The sequence below is a fragment of the Chiloscyllium plagiosum genome, unplaced genomic scaffold (assembly GCF_037043375.1).
Source record: "Chiloscyllium plagiosum isolate Xiang-an unplaced genomic scaffold, Cpla_swu_hap1 HiC_scaffold_3, whole genome shotgun sequence".
Lineage (NCBI taxonomy): Eukaryota > Metazoa > Chordata > Chondrichthyes > Orectolobiformes > Hemiscylliidae > Chiloscyllium > Chiloscyllium plagiosum.
Window position 1 is genome coordinate 70180864 of NW_028270141.1, and position 16015 is coordinate 70196878.

The 16015-nt window shown below is 44.5% G+C and overlaps 1 protein-coding gene across 4 annotated transcripts in view; it reads left to right on the forward strand.

Annotated features, from left to right (window-relative positions):
• Nucleotides 1–15434, forward strand: part of med23 (mediator complex subunit 23) — a 122113-nt gene extending 106679 nt beyond the window's left edge. For all 4 annotated transcript variants that reach the window (XM_043683331.2, XM_043683338.2, XM_043683342.2 and 1 more), the window contains 2 exons: nt 1952–2083; nt 13578–15434. In XM_043683331.2, coding sequence (XP_043539266.1) covers nt 1952–2083; nt 13578–13748 — 303 coding nt within the window. In that variant the 3' untranslated portion in view covers nt 13749–15434. The remainder of the gene's footprint in view (nt 1–1951; nt 2084–13577) is intronic.
• The last annotated feature ends 581 nt before the right edge of the window (nt 15435–16015 follow it).

Here is a 16015-nt window from a genome sequence, read left to right on the forward strand (position 1 = left end):
CCTGAGCCACAAATCTTCTCAAAATCCGAGGACATTTCATGTTGCATGCTGCCATGGTTGCCAGTCCGATCCTTTCATAGGAACCTGGACATAGGATTTGGAAACAAAATAGACCTTTTATCCCCTAAGCCTGCTCCACCATTTAATAGGGTGATAGTTGATCTGGTTACTTTCTGGGAAGAGAATTTTACATTCTAATTACCCACTGCCAGGTTAGAAAAGAAAACTGTCTTAAAAGGTAAATCTCTTATTCCTACGTATATCCCTTTGTTTTAGTCCCTCTTCTTTTCCGCCCCATGTCCCCCGCATCAAAAAGCGAAGGGTAAACTTCGAGTGGATAGCAACCCTAACCCAGTCCCTTCAAGATCTTAAGTTTCAATAAGATTGTCTCTCATTTCCCTCCAATATTTATATATAATGTTCAACTTTTTTGATTACAAGGTAAGCCCTTCATCGTAGGAATGACTGAATTTGTACTGAATACTTCAAATCTGGTCTTGTCAACACCCTGTTCGGCTGTAGTTAAACTTCCCTTCCTTTTATATTCCATTTCTCTTACACTAAATTCCAGATATCCATTTGTCTTCCTAATCACTTGCTGTATTCACATACTAGCTACTTGTGATTCATGTATCAGCACAATCACATCCCTTGACACCACGGAGTTTGCTACTTTTCTGTTTTTCCTGAACCTTTTTCCTGATGATTATTTTCAGTTCATCTCTAACAGCTCTTCATGTTTAATGGAAAATGGATGCAAAACACCTGTTCAAAGTTTGTGCCATTTCTTTATTATCGTTATCAATTTCCCAGTCGCATTCTCGAGGATATGCAACAGCATTAGTTAGACTTTTCCTATTCAAGTACTTGCAGAAACTCTTAAACTTTCTTTTTATACTGCGAACCATCTTTCTTATTTTTTCTGCCTCTTTTTATTATCGTTTAAGCCATTTTGTTTTCTTGAAGTTTACCAATCCTCTGACCTACCATGAATCCTCGCAGCTTGCAAAGTGTTATAGAATCATAGTCAGACAGCATGGAAACAGACCCTTTGGTCTAACCAGTCCACCTCTTTCAATTTCATAGAATCCATCATTACTTTATTTAGCTATGGATGAGACATCCATCTGAGTCCATTACTATTCTAATAATTAAGCTCTCAAGTATGTTTTTTCTCTTTTTTTTTTCTCCTGTGTTTTAAAAAAAAATATGCAATGCCTTTTTTCATTTTGGACATCAATGTCACACTACTATGCTTGGTGCTACAGATTGCAATGTCATTGGGATGTTGAGACAATTCTCTGTGTTTCTTGTATATTTCATAGCTTTCAGTGACCTCTTTATTTAAATATACTTCTAGCATCAACTTCCCACCATTAAAAAGGTATTTCAGACTTTGTTACATTCTTCATGAAGAATTGGCAAGCTGCTCAACTGGGAGAAAGCACCACTCTGATAAATAATGGTCTTACCCTCCATTTTTTTCAAATCACTTTCGAATGGCAGTTTGATCAAATTCGATCTCTTGACAATGTATTCTGCTGCAATGCTTTTTAAATATCGTTCTATATGGCATTTTGCTACAAACTACTGTAATTATCTCATTATCTTTATCAGTGAAGATAGAATAAAAAAGGATAGACTAGGTTTGAATACAGAGATTGTATACTTGATAAAAGATGAGACTTTGGTAAAGAGTCCTGAAGAAGGATTACACCCGAAACATTGACTTCTCCACCTCCTGATGCTGCCTGGCTTGCTGTGTTCTTCCAGCTTCCTTGACTACCCCAGACTTTGGTAAAGATATTCATCAAAATATGATCAGAATTTTTAAATGTCCCTTGTGTGTACGGTTTTTTTTTTAGCTGAAGCAGAATGTTACATTGAATATAGTGAATGAATTTATTTATACCTGATAAAAACAGTTAAATTTAATACTTATCTCTTGCAGATTGGAATTGCATTTTATGAGATGTTACAGAATGTAGACCAAAACACACAGCATCTGAGCTATATGGACCCTATTTGTGATTTTCTATACCATGTAAAGTACATGTTTACAGGAGACAGTGTTAAAGATCAGGTGAGTAGTTTGTGTCTAAAAATAGTAACCATGTTTGGTGAGTCATTTGTTCAGTTTCAAGATTGTTCCCATAAGCCAAAATTGATTGCTATCTGATTTATAATTCCCAAAACACTTTCTAGAGTAGTTGGTTTACAAATTACAGACAAAAGAAAGCCTTGTCTCATTCTTTTGTCTTTTTTTTGTTGAAGTTATCAAGTTATAGAAGAAAGAAGGTCATCTCATTCTTTTAGACCATAAGACATAGGAGCATAAATTAGGCCATTCAGCCCATCGAGTCTGCTCCACTATTCAATCATGGCTGATACGTTTCTCAACCTCATTCTCCAGCTTTCTCCCCTTAACCCTTGATCCCCTTGATACTCAATAACCTATCTATTTCCGTCTTAAATCAACTCAATGACCAGGCTTCCGCAGCCTTCTGTGCCAGTGAATTCTACAGATTGATTGAAGTTTCTCCTTATCTCCATTCTAAAAAGTCTTCCCTTTATTCTAAGGTTTTGCCTTAGTCCCTCCTAGCAATTGAAACATCTTTCCAATATCCACTCTGTCCAGACCATTCAGTATTCTGTAAGTTTCGATTAGATCCCCCCGCACATCCTTCTAAATTCCGAGTATAGACTCAGAGTCCTCAAACATTCCTCATACGTTAAGCATTTCATTCCTGGGACCATTCTTGTGAACCTCCTCTGAATATACTCTCGGGCCAGTACATCATTCCTGAGATATGGAGCTCAAAGTTGTATATTTTGTTGCAGTTATCTGAATAAATGTCTTCTGTACAGATTTTGGTAAAATGCCCAAAGTTAATTGAAAAACGTTACAGAAGAAAACTTAGCATTTTGAATAAGCCAAATGAAATTACTGACTAGCTGGAATAGAAATACAAAACTGATAATTAACTATAACTTAATCAATGCATTTTGTAGTACAGACAGAGGCTTTCAGTTCAGCATGGCTTTGGCAATAGAATCAAGGAATCCCTACAGTAAAGAAAGAGGCCATTTGGCCCATAGATTCTGCACTGATCCTTTGAAGAACCACCCAGATTCACCTCCACTCCCCCTCTCTTTCCCCCACCCTATCCCCATAACCCCACATTTACGATGGCTAATCCACCTAACTTGCTTGGACAATATGAGCAATTTATCATGGTCAACTCACTTAGCCTTCACATCTTTGAACTGTGGGAGGAAACCGGAACACCTGCAGAAATCCATGCAGACATGAGGAGAATGTGCAAACTCCACATAAACAGTTACCCAAGACTAGAATCAAGCCTTCAATGCTAACTATTGAGCCACCTAGTGGGATGCATCAGTGGAAGCTTACAATCCACAATTCAATTGTGCAAATTGATGGTACTTAAATTCCTGCTTCTTCATGTGCATAAAGCTTAATAAAAACCAATTATTCCTACTCCAACTTTCAATTGGTTATATAGAATTAAAACGTTTGACTACTTTGAATAAATTCTTCCTGATTTGGCTCCTAAATTTAAGACTTTGACTCCTTTATTATGGATTGCCTCACTCATATGTTGTTTCTGCTACTTCTTTAAATTTTATTTTACAATAATTCTGGTTTCATTGGGTATTCTGCCTCCAGCATTTCTTTTCTTGTGGTGCATCATTTCATAGCCTGATAATACTCCTTTTCATGAGATAGACATAAGGGTATTAATTCTCCTTTTCATGAGATAGACATAAGGGTAAAAAGTAAAAGGTTCCGAGCCCAATTTTTTTCAGGAATGAGGAGACTCTCCTCATTCCTGAAGAACGGCTCATGCCCGAAACGTCGATTCTCCTGCTCCTTGGATGCTGCCTGACCTGCTGCGCTTTTCCAGCAATCCATTTTCAGCTCTGATCTCTAGCATCTGCAGTCCTCACTTTCTTCTAAAAAGGCTGTGACAAACCATCTAGTTCAGAAGCAATTAGGAATAGACAATAAATGTTAACCCAACCAGCAACACCCACATTCCTGCGAATGAATCAAAAAAGTGGAAATAAACCCTGGAGAGAAAGGTATAGAAGAAAGATGAAATGAAATTTTAAAAATTATCCCTGTGCAAGGTCAGCAATAGAATAAAATATTAAATAGAAGTAAAAGAGAAATACCACTATTAACTAACAAAAAAATTGAGTAACAAAAAGCATGCAAGATTTTTAAATTTCAGGAAAAGAAGTGGATCTAGAGATCCATTAATATATTCCAAAAAATGCCAAGGAACTGAGGAAGGCTGCAAAAAGAAGCCAGGAGAAAACATTGCTTCTAACTTCAGCAGAAATTTACTTTGTTGTTCAGGTATTTTAGAAGAAAGGTCTTGCCATATTCCCTCTACAAGATGGCACCACAGCAATCGTGTCCAAAAGTTGCTTTAGGCCCCCATAGAGACAAATAATTTTTTTGGAGGAGATTAATTTCCCAAAAGATTCAACAAAAATAACAAACAAGACTTTTACTGCGACAAGCAAACTAAAATTGATAAAATTCAAATATCAGCTAACAGGTAAATGGAACATGAAATGACACAACTCCACAATTTGAGCATATGTGTCACAGAGGGCAGACAACTCAAAAGCTTGTTCAGCTTAATTCACATCTCACTACACTGTCATCTTGACATGGCATGTAACATGGCCGTAGTCCGAGCAGGCCATAGAGCTGATTTCTCATTAGAGAGACCTGACTAATGGTGATTGAACCTGAGAGTCTTCTGTGAGGGGAGAGGCTGAGAAAAAGAGACCTTCATATTAATGTCAGCCAGTATGGGAATTGAAGCCATGCTGTTAGTGTTACACTGCATTGAAACCAAGGATCCAGATAACTGAGCCAACTGAAGCAGAGTTACCATTTGAGTTCAATTATGAATCTTTAGACTCAAGTTAATTCCAGTTTCATGCAATTGACATCTTATGTTTTTAAGATGCCTGGTGCTGCTCCTGGCATGTCCTTCTGCACTCTTCTTTGAACCAGGGTTGATCCTCTGACTTGCTGGTAATGGTGCAGTGAGGAATGTACTAGGTCAAGAGGTTACAAATTGTGGTTGAACACTGTTATGCTGCAGTTGGATTTTTGGTAATGTTCTGAAAAGAAGATAGAGGCAGAATGCACAATGATGCTAGAATTATTTGTAAAGCAAATTTTGAAGGAGTAGCAGAAACAATGTGAATGAAGCAAATTGAGTATTTCTGGGGTAATCCAGAACAAGGGCACAGTCTTAAATTTAGGAGTGAAATCAGGAAAGCATTATTTACCAAAAGTTAAACAACTCTTAGGAATCCAATTTTGAGCTGGTAAATCTGTTCTAAATCTATGCCATTCAACACGACACCAGCTTTTGCTCTAATTTTTTATTCGGCTGCATAGATCTTTAAGGTCCAAGCCTAGCAGCAACTTCCAGAATTGGAAGCCAGTGCCATGATCAGTACCAGCAGATCGATCACCATGCACAGACCCGCAGACACACACACAGCTTAGAGGGAAAGTATTGCCACTCAACGCAGTGGAGAGTATCTTAAATGTAAAGAAAGACTGTTATTTCCAGAAGGCTTGGTGGTCCAAAACCAAAAGTCAATTCTATGTGAAGTGCTGGCATGCCAATTAGCCTGTACAGAACCTTTGAGTAGCTGCTGACCCAATACAGCAGAAACATCCTTGAGGGATTAACAAGAATGAGTCAATGTTGGTGATGGACATTGAAGTTCTACACCCAGAGTATATTTTGTGCTTGTGCTACTCTGTGCTCCTTCCAATTGGTGTTCAATGTGAAGATATACTGATTTACCATTGGAGAGAGGGAATAAATAGATTCTTTGTTTTTGACCCAGTCCATGAAACAACATAGGATGCAGGCTTAAAAACTAATTTATACCATAGTGTCACCAATCACCTGTAGGTCTGTCCTGTTGCTGGCATTATGAATAGCCAACGTATCTAATGACATTGTTTGACAGATATGTGGGACAGCTGTCAAAACATTGACTCAGATCTTTGTATTTTAATGAGGATACTGTTTGATTAACTTGGTGTCCGTTTGTTATGTCTGAATCTGGTGCCTGTAGTCAGTGCGAGGTAGTCTAACTGGCTTTATTATTTGTAATTCTTTGTAGCTTTTGTGATTCAATTAAGTGATTGGCTATTTCAGAGGGTAGTAAAGACTTGACTGTATTTCTGTGGGTCGGGAGTTAATTATCAGCCAAAGGGAGTAAGGATGGAAACCTACCTTCTCTGTTGGATTTTAATGGATCAGATGCATTTTAAGGTAAAAACCAGGACTGCAGATGCTGGAAACCAGATTCTAGATTAGTGGTGCTGGAAAAGCACAGCAGTTCAGGCAGCATCCGAGGACCCGGGAAATCAACGTTTCTGGCAAAAGCCCTTCAGGAATAGAGGCAGAGTGCCTGCAGAGTGGAGAGATGAATGAGAGGAGGGTGTGGGGAGTTCTTGGACTAGGGGGGATAGGATAGTGTCGAGGTAGATAGAAAGGAGTTCAGTGGGGCAGGAGCATGCTGAGACAATGGGTCGGCCAGGGTGGTCAGGCTTGTGGATCTTGGGAAGAAGGTAGAGCCAGGCAGTGCGGGGTTCCCAGACTATGAGGTTGGAAGCTGTGGGTGGGAGGTCTCCTGAGGTGATGAGGTTCTGTATGGTCTGGGAGATGATGGTTTGGTGATGGGAGGTGGGGTCATGGTCAAGGGGGCGGTAGGAGGAGGTGTCTTCGAGTTGGCGTCTGACGTCAGCGGTGTAGAGGTCAGTGCGCCAGACTACCACTGTGCCCCCTTTATACGCTGGCTTGATGGTGAGATCAGGATTGGAGCAGAGGGAGTGGAGGGCTGTGCGTTGAGGGTGAGAGGTTGGAGTGGGGGAGGGGGGTGGACAGGTTGAGGTGGTTAATATCCCGGCGGCAGTTGGAAATGAAGAGGTCGAGGGCGGGTAATAGGCCAGCAGGGTGTCTAGGTGGATGGAGTGTGTTGGAGGCGGGCAAAGGGGTCCTCGGAAGGTGGGCGGGAGTCCTGATTGTAAAAGTAAGCTCAGAGGCAGAGGCGGCGGAAGAAGTGTTCAACGTCACGGCGTGTATTAAATTCATTGATGCGTGGGCGGAGGGGGATAAAGGTGAGGCCTTTGCTGAGGACTGATCATTCTGGAGGGATGGTGAAAACTTGGCAGGGCTGGGAGCTGGGACCCGGGACCCGGTGTGGGTGTGGAGCTGGGAGTGGTTGTGGAGCCTGTAACTGGAGTGGGTGTGGTGGTGGGGGAATGGGAGTGGAGTCATGAGCAGGGGTAGTGTTCCCCTCAGGGTTCTGGGGGGCAGGGATGGTGACAGTGGGATCTGGGAGGAGCGTGTCAGCAGAATGCAGGTGAGTAGCGTTGGGGGCGGAAGTGGTGGCGAACTCGTCAGTGGGGAGGGGGCAGAAGTCACTGAGCGTGTGACATCAGCGATGATGTGAGGGGCGGAAGTGATGTCACGTGTGGTGCATGAGGAATTGAGGGACGGAAATGGCCCTGATGGGAGCTGAAGTGACGTCATCGATCACTGTGGGGATGGTTGCTGCACCAGCCGCATGGCTAATGATGTAAAAACAATGACTGCAGATGCTGGAAACCAGATTCTGGATCAGTGGTGTTGGAAGAGCACAGCAATTCAGGCAGCATCCGAAAAGCTTTGAAATCGACGTTTCGGGCAAAAGCCCTTCATCAGGAATAAAGGCAGAGAGCCTGAAGCGTGGAGAGATAAGCTAGAGGAGGGTGGGGGTGGGGATAGAGTAGCAAAGGGTACAATAGGTCAGTGGGGGAGGAGATGAATGTGATAGGTGAGGGAGGAGACGGTGGAGTGGATAGGTGGAAAAGGAGCTGGGCAGGTCGGACAAGTCAAGGGGATCGTGTTGCTGGAGGTTAGAAACTAGGATGAGGTGGGGGAAGGGGAAATGAGGAAGCTGTTAAAATCCACATTGATGCCCTGGGGTTGAAGTGTTCCGAGGCGGAAGATGAGGCGTTCTTCTTCCATGCGTCTGGTGGTGAGGGAGCGGCGGTGGAGGAGGCCCAGCACCTCCAAATCCTCGGCAGAGTGGGAGGGTGAGTTGAAATGTTGAGCCACGGGGCGGTTGGGTTGATTGGTGCGGGTGTCTCGGAGATGTTCCCTAAAGCGTTCTGCTAGGAGGCGCCCAGTCTCACCAATGTAGAGGAGACCGCATCGGGAGCAACGGATACAATTAATGATATGAGTGGATGTGCAGGTAAAACTTTGATGGATGTGGAAGGCTCCTTTAGGGCCTTGGATGGAGGGGAGAGAGGAGGTGTGGGCACAGCTTTACAGATCCTGCGGTGGCAGGGGAAAGTGCCAGGATGGGAGGGTGGGTCGTAGGGGGGCGTGGACCTGACCAGGTAGTCACGGAGGGAACGGTCTTTGCGGAAGGCGGAGAGGGGTGGGGAGGGAAATACATCCCTGGTGGTGGGGTCTGTTTGGAGGTGGCGGAAATGTCGATGGATAATTTGGTTTATGCGAAGGTTGGTAGGGTGGAAGGTGAGCACCAGGGGCATTCTGTCCTTGTTGCGGTTGGGGGGGTTGGGTCTGAGGGCGGAGGTGCGGGATGTGGTCGCATCTTTAACCACGTGGGAAGGGAAATTGCGGTTTTTAAAGAAGGAGGCCATCTGGTGTGTTCTGTGGTGGAACTGCTCCTCCTGGGAGCAGATACGGCGGAGGAATTGGGAGTACGGGATGGCATTTTTGCAAGAGGTAGGGTGGGAAGAGGTGTAATCCAGGTAGCTGTGGGAGTGGGTGGGTTTGTAGAAAATGTCAGTGTCAAGTCGGTCATCACTGATGGAAATGGAGAGGTCCAGGAAGGGGAGGGAGGTGTCAGAGATGGTCCAGGTAAATTTAAGGTCAGGGTAGAATGTGTTGGTGAAGTTGATGAATTGCTCAACCTCCTAGCGGGAGCACGAGGTGGCGCCAATGCAGTCATCAATGTAGCGGAGGAAAAGGTGGGGAGTAGTGCCGGTGTAATTACGGAAGATCAACTGCTCTACATAGCCAACAAAGAGACAGGCATAGCTGGGGCCCATACGTGTGCCCATGGCTACCCCTTTGGTCTGGAGGAAGTGGGAGGATTCAAAGGAGAAATTGTTAAGGGTGAGGACCAGTTCGGCCAAACGAATGAGAGTGTCGGTGGAGGGGTACTGTTGGGAACGTCTGGAGAGGAAAAAACGGAGGGCTTGGAGGCCCTGGTCATGGCGGATGGAGGTGTAGAGGGATTGGATATCCATGGTGAAGATGAGGCGTTGGGGGCCGGGGAAACGCAAGTCTTGGAGGAGGTGGAGGGCGTGGGTGGTGTCCCGAACGTATGTGGGGAGTTCCTGGACTAGGGGGGATAGGACAGTGTCGAGGTAAGTTCAGTGGGGCAGGAGCATGCTGAGACAATGGGTCGGCCAGGGTGGTCAGGCTTGTAGATCTTGGGAAGGAGGTAGAACTGGGCAGTGCGGGGTTCCCGGACTATGAGGTTGGAAGCTGTGGGTGGGAGATCTCCTCAGGTGATGAGGTTCTGTATGGTCTGGGAGATGATGGTTTGGTGATGGGGGGTGGAGTCATGGTCAAGGGGGCGGTAGGAAGAGGTGTCCTCGAGATGGCGTTTGGCTTCAGCGATGTAGAGGTCAGTGCGCCAGACTACCACACTGCCCCCTTTGTTCGCTGGCTTGATGGTGAGGTCAGGATTGGAGCAGTGGGATTGGATGGCTGCGCGTTGAGGGTGAGAGGTTGGAGTGGGGGAGGGGGGTGGACAGGTTGAGGCGGTTAATGTCCCGGCGGCAGTCCTCCAATCCCTCTGCTCCAATCCTGACCTCCCCATCAAGCCAGCGGACAAAGGGGGCGCAGTGGTAGTCTGGCGCACTGACCTCTACATCGCTGAAGCCAAACGCCAACTCGAAGACACCTCTTCCTACCGCCCCCTTGACCATGACCCCACCCCCCCATCACCAAACCATCATCTCCCAGACCATACAGAACCTCATCACCTGAGGAGATCTCCCACAGCTTCCAACCTCATAGTCCGGGGACCCCGCACTGCCCGGTTCTACCTCCTTCCCAAGATCCACAAGCCTGACCACCCTGGCCGACCCATTGTCTCAGCATGCTCCTGCCCCACTGAACTCATCTCTACCTACCTCGACACTGTCCTATTCCCCCTAGTCCAGGAACTCCCCACATATATTCGAGACACCACCCACGCCCTCCACCTCCTCCAAGACTTCCGTTTCCCCGGCCCCCAAAGCCTCATCTTCACCATGGATATCCAATCCCTCTACACCTCCATCCGCCATGACCAGGGCCTCCAAGCCCTCCGTTTTTTCCTCTCCAGACGTTCCCAACAATACCCCTCCACCGACACTCTCATTCGTTTGGCCGAACTGGTCCTCACCCTTAACAATTTCTCCTTTGAATCCTCCCACTTCCTCCAGACCAAAGGGGTAGCCATGGGCACACGTATGGGCCCCAGCTATGCCTGTCTCTTTGTTGGCTACGTAGAGCAGTTGATCTTCCGTAATTACACCAGCACCACTCCCCACCTCTTCCTCCGCTACATTGATGACTGTATTGGCGCCACCTCGTGCTCCCGCTAGGAGGTTGAGCAATTCATTAACTTCACCAACACATTCCACCCAGACCTTAAATTTACCTGTACCATCTCTGACACCTCCCTCCCCTTCCTGGACATCTCCATCAGTGACGACCGACTTGACACTGACATTTTCTACAAACCCACCGACTCCCACAGCTACCTGGATTACACCTCTTCCCACCCTACCTCTTGCAAAAATGCCATCCCGTGTTCCCAATTCCTCCGCCTCCGCCGTATCTGCTCCCAGGAGGAGCAGTTCCACCACAGAACACACCAGATGGCCTCCTTCTTTAGAGACCGCAATTTCCCTTCCCACGTGGTTAAAGATGCCCTTCAACGCATCTCGTCCACATCCCGCACCTCCGCCCTCAGACCCAACCCCTCCAACCGCAACAAGGACAGAACGCCCCTGGTGCTCACCTTCCACCCTACCAACCTTCGCATAAACCAACTCATCCGCCGACATTTCCGCCACCTCCAAACAGACCCCACCACCAGGGATATATTTCCCTCCCCACCCCTCTCCGCCTTCCGCAAAGACCTTTCCCTCCGTGACTACCTGGTCAGGTCCACGCCCCCCTACGACCCACCCTCCCATCCTGGCACTTTCCCCTGCCACCGCAGGAATTGTAAAACCTGTGCCCACACCACCTCCCTCGCCTCCATCCAAGGCCCCAAAGGAGCCTTCCACATCCATCAAAGTTTTACCTGCGCATATACTGATATCATTTATTGTATCCGTTGCTCCCGATGCGGTCTCCTCTACATTGGGGAGACTGGGCGCCTCCTAGCAGAGCGCTTTAGGGAAAATCTCCGAGACACCCGCACCAATCAACCCAACCGCCCCGTGGCTCAACCTTTCGACTCACCCTCCCACTCTGCCGAGGATATGGAGGTGCTGGACCTCCTCCACCGCCGCTCCCTCACCACCAGACGCATGGAAGTAGAACGCCTCATCTTACGCCTCGGAACACTTCAACCCCAGGGCATCAATGTGGATTTCAACAGCTTCCTTCCCCTTCCCCCACCTCATCCTAGTTTCTAACCTCCAGCAACACGATCCCCTTGACTTGTCCGACCTGCCCAGCTCCTTTTCCACTTATCCACTCCACCCTCTCCTCCCTGACCTATCACCTTCATCTCCTCCCCCACTGACCTATTGTACTCTATGCTACTCTATCCCCACCCCCACCCTCCTCTAGTTTATCTCTTCATGCTTCAGGCTCTCTGCCTTTATTCCTGATGAAGGGCTTTTGCCTGAAACGTCGATTTCGAAGCTTTTCGGATGCTGCCTGAATTGCTGTGCTCTTCCAACACCACTGATCCAGAATCTGGTTTCCAGCATCTGCAGTCATTGTTTTTACATCATTAGCCATGCGGCTGGTGCAGCAACCATCCCCACAGTGATCGATGACGTCACTTCAGCTCCCATCAGGGCCATTTCCGTCCCTCAATTCCTCATGCACCACACGTGACATCACTTCCGCCCCTCACATCATCGCTGATGTCACACGCTCAGTGACTTCTGCCCCCTCCCCACTGACGTGTTCGCCACCACTTCCGCCCCCAACGCCACTCACCTGCATTCTGCTGACACGCTCCTCCCAGATCCCACTGTCACCATCCCTGCCCCCCAGAACCCTGAGGGGAACACTACCCCTGCTCATGACTCCACCCCCATTCCCCCACCACCACACCCACTCCAGTTACAGGCTCCACCACCACTCCCAGCTCCACACCCACACCGGGTCCCAGCTCCCAGCCCTGCCAAGTTTTCACCATCCCTCCAGAATGATCAGTCCTCAGCAAAGGCCTCACCTTTATCCCCCTCCGCCCACGCATCAATGAATTTAATACACGCCGTGACGTTGAACACTTCTTCCGCCGCCTCTGCCTCCGAGCTTACTTTTACAATCAGGACTCCCGCCCACCTTCCGAGGACCCCTTTGCCCGCCTCCAACACACTCCATCCACCTAGACAGCTTCATATCTCATCAGAAGCACACTGTCAGTTTTATACTGGGGACTCCGCCTAGAGTTTCATGCTGAAGCTGCTGGAGTAGGATTTGAACCATGACCTTCAGATTTCGAGACATGAATTCTGCCAACTAAACCTTGGTTGATGCTACTTTTCATGGTCTAAGCCCATGTGATTTGTGAGAATATGCTAAATGGATCAGTAAATGGTGATAGAAACAAATTGAATGTCAGCAAATGGGTTGGCAGTATATTACCAGTGGGCTGCAACAAGTTTCAATGTAAGAACTGCTGTTTATAGTCATTATAAATGATTCACAAAATGAAATTGTGTTCAGGTTTGTAGATGATGCTAAATTGGTATTGTATCAACTGCTCCCAGTGGATGGAAATTCAGTAGTTTTTGGCCATGTCAGGTTTTAAATAAGAAAATGCCACTACACCACAAACAAGTGTAAAATCATGAAATTTGGCAAAGAGAAGGTTGATGCAGATTGTGTTCATTTATTTTTCTCCTACTATGCGAGCAGTTGTGTGTACAGATATCAAACAAGCCAAGAATTCAGTCAATCTGCATACCTTTTCATTCAAACAAATGTTGACTCTCTAAACAATGTTAATCTACTCCACATTATCTACATTCACTGGAATAAGAAGCTGAATGCTTCACACTTCCAACAATGTGCCTGACAGTAAGTACCAGTGAATGGTAATAGTGCAGAAGGCAGTAGTGGCTTTTGAGGGGCACAGTAACATCTTGTGAGGCACCACTCCATTTTCAGAATGTAGCGCTAGTTATTGGATCAATGAGAAACTGGCCAACTGATTAAACATTTAAATTTGGAAATTTAATTTCTAAATATTGCCCATAACCATCTTATTCTGTGATCTTGCTATTCTCTTTCTAGGTGGAAAAAATAATCTGTATGCTAAGGCCAGCTTTAAAACTTCGACTGCGATTTGTGACTCACATTAGTAAGGTGGAGCCAGCAGGAGCAGTGCAACCAGCAAGCAACGCCTCTCCAGCCAACCCTTCCAGCCAGGTGTCCACTGGTGTCACCTTGTCAGTAACACAATAAAATGAGAATTTGGTAGCATTTTGTCAGGAGTTCTAATACTGTAAAGTAAGAAGAATGGTTGTGTATTTAAGACGGAAACCTTAAGACATTTTTAAAATATTGTACATACTATCTATTGAACGATAAAGTAATGCTAGTAAAGAGAAAATTAACTGTAAACAATGTGCCGTAGTTGTTGCTTCAGTGATGGTTAGAGTCGTTGTGTGCCACTTTAGTGAAAAATGAACTGCTCCTGTAATGTGTAATAAGTCATCCTCTTAGTTCAACTGATTTTGAACAATGTATTTCACACAATAGTCTAAATAGTACTAAATGCAAAATTATAGAAATCTGTTGGTGATACCTTTCTCTGTTTTTCTTCATACCATACAGGTATATTTATTTAAACTGAAGACAATTTTTACTGGTTTATTCTGCAAGTTCTATTGCAATTAGTCTGTATAATTTTGTTCAAACTGTAATGTCTAGTTTTTTGACTAAAATCGTATGGAATAATCTGCTTGTCAAAAGAACACAATTAAAGTGATGTGTACATTTTTTGAAATGCCCCTCAGTGGTTAGCACTGCAGCCTCACAGTGCCAGGCACCCAGGTTTGATTCCAGCCTTGGGGGACTGTCTGTGTGGAGTTTACACATTCTCCCTGTGTCTGTGTGGGTTTCTTATGGGTGCTCTGGTTTCCTCCCACAGTCCAAAGATATGCAGGTCGGGTGGATTGGCCATGCTAAATTGGGTTCCTCTTCAGAAGGTTGGTGTTAACTTGTTGGGCTGAAGGGCTTGTTTCCACACTGCAGGGAATCTAATCTAATCTAAAAGCTTGAATTTGTTAATTAACTTTTCAGTGAAACATTCTCTGATGTATTTATTTTCAATCTTAATTGTGTAAACTGATTTTCATCTTGAATCTTGATATTCTAATTCCTGGAGGACAACCCTGTTCTCTATTTTTTTAAATATTGATTTCTAAAAAATGAATTTCTAGATAAGTTATGATCCAAATGGTGATCTAAATTGGTCTTCAAACTGCTAGCAAACCTGAAAGTTTTAAACACAGTTTTGAATGGAACAGCAATGTGAATATATTGACCACTTGGATTTCTTATATTTGTCTTTTTTTTATTTTTGTTTCTGCCTTCTGTAATCATGGAATGACCTGAAATATTTGTATTAGCTTCCAAATGTTTATAACACGGAATGTATTTGTTTCAATCTGTTCTGAGCAAAAGAAATGTTACATGATCATTAACCATTATGATTTAGCAATGCTTAAATTTGCATTTATATTCAAATTTACAGTTCTACAAACCGTTACACCATACAGTTTCATCCAATTATTTTTAAACTGGTAAACCCAATGCAAAAATGAAATACAGTTGAAGTAACTTGATAACTTGTTACCAGCAGACTATTCAAGTTTTGATATTCAACAAGTATTTTAAAATAAAATTAAATTGAGATTTTGCAGATTTCTCTTATCTGGTTAAATCTTCACTAATTTGCATTAATTGATCAATTTTTTTATATGTATTGTGTGATGAACTTAAATTCTATAGAATTTTTTTTTTGAAATATGAAACACACAAGATGAAAAAACTTTTGCCTTTTGTACTTTTATCAATAAAAAGATGTACCATATTGTGATAAAATGCATCAGACTGATTTATTAAAGGCTTAAACTTACATTTGTATTGCAATTTTAGTTGTCTTGATAACTTCAAATACTTCACATTTAATTATGCTTGAAGGGCTGACTCTGCTGTGATGGAGGAAATTTGCTCACAGTAACCTCCCACTTACGTCAGTGATTATGCACAATTTTTTTTTCAGTGTTAATTAACAAACAGCCAGAGGACATTTTCCATGACAGTCTTAACACAGACCCTTTAATGACTTAGATAAAGGAGGTAAACATAATAACTCCAAAGTTTCAGATGGCACAAAGCTGAATAGGAGGGTGCAGAGATGCTTCAGTGAGATTTGAACAAGCTGACTAAGTGGGTAAATGTATGGCAGATGCAGTATGATGTGGATAAATGTAAGGTGATACTTTGGGTAGCAAAAACAGGAAGTCAGATTATTTTCTGAACTACTGTAAAATGAGAGAGAGGAATGTGCAATGACACCTGGGTATTCGGATCTTCAGAATAGGCAGATTTGAAGACTGCAATAGGGATGTCTTGTTGCCATGTGCAGGGTTTTGATGAGACCACACCTGGAACATAGTATGCAGTTTTAATCTCCCTTACCAGAAGGAGGATGTTTTTGCCTT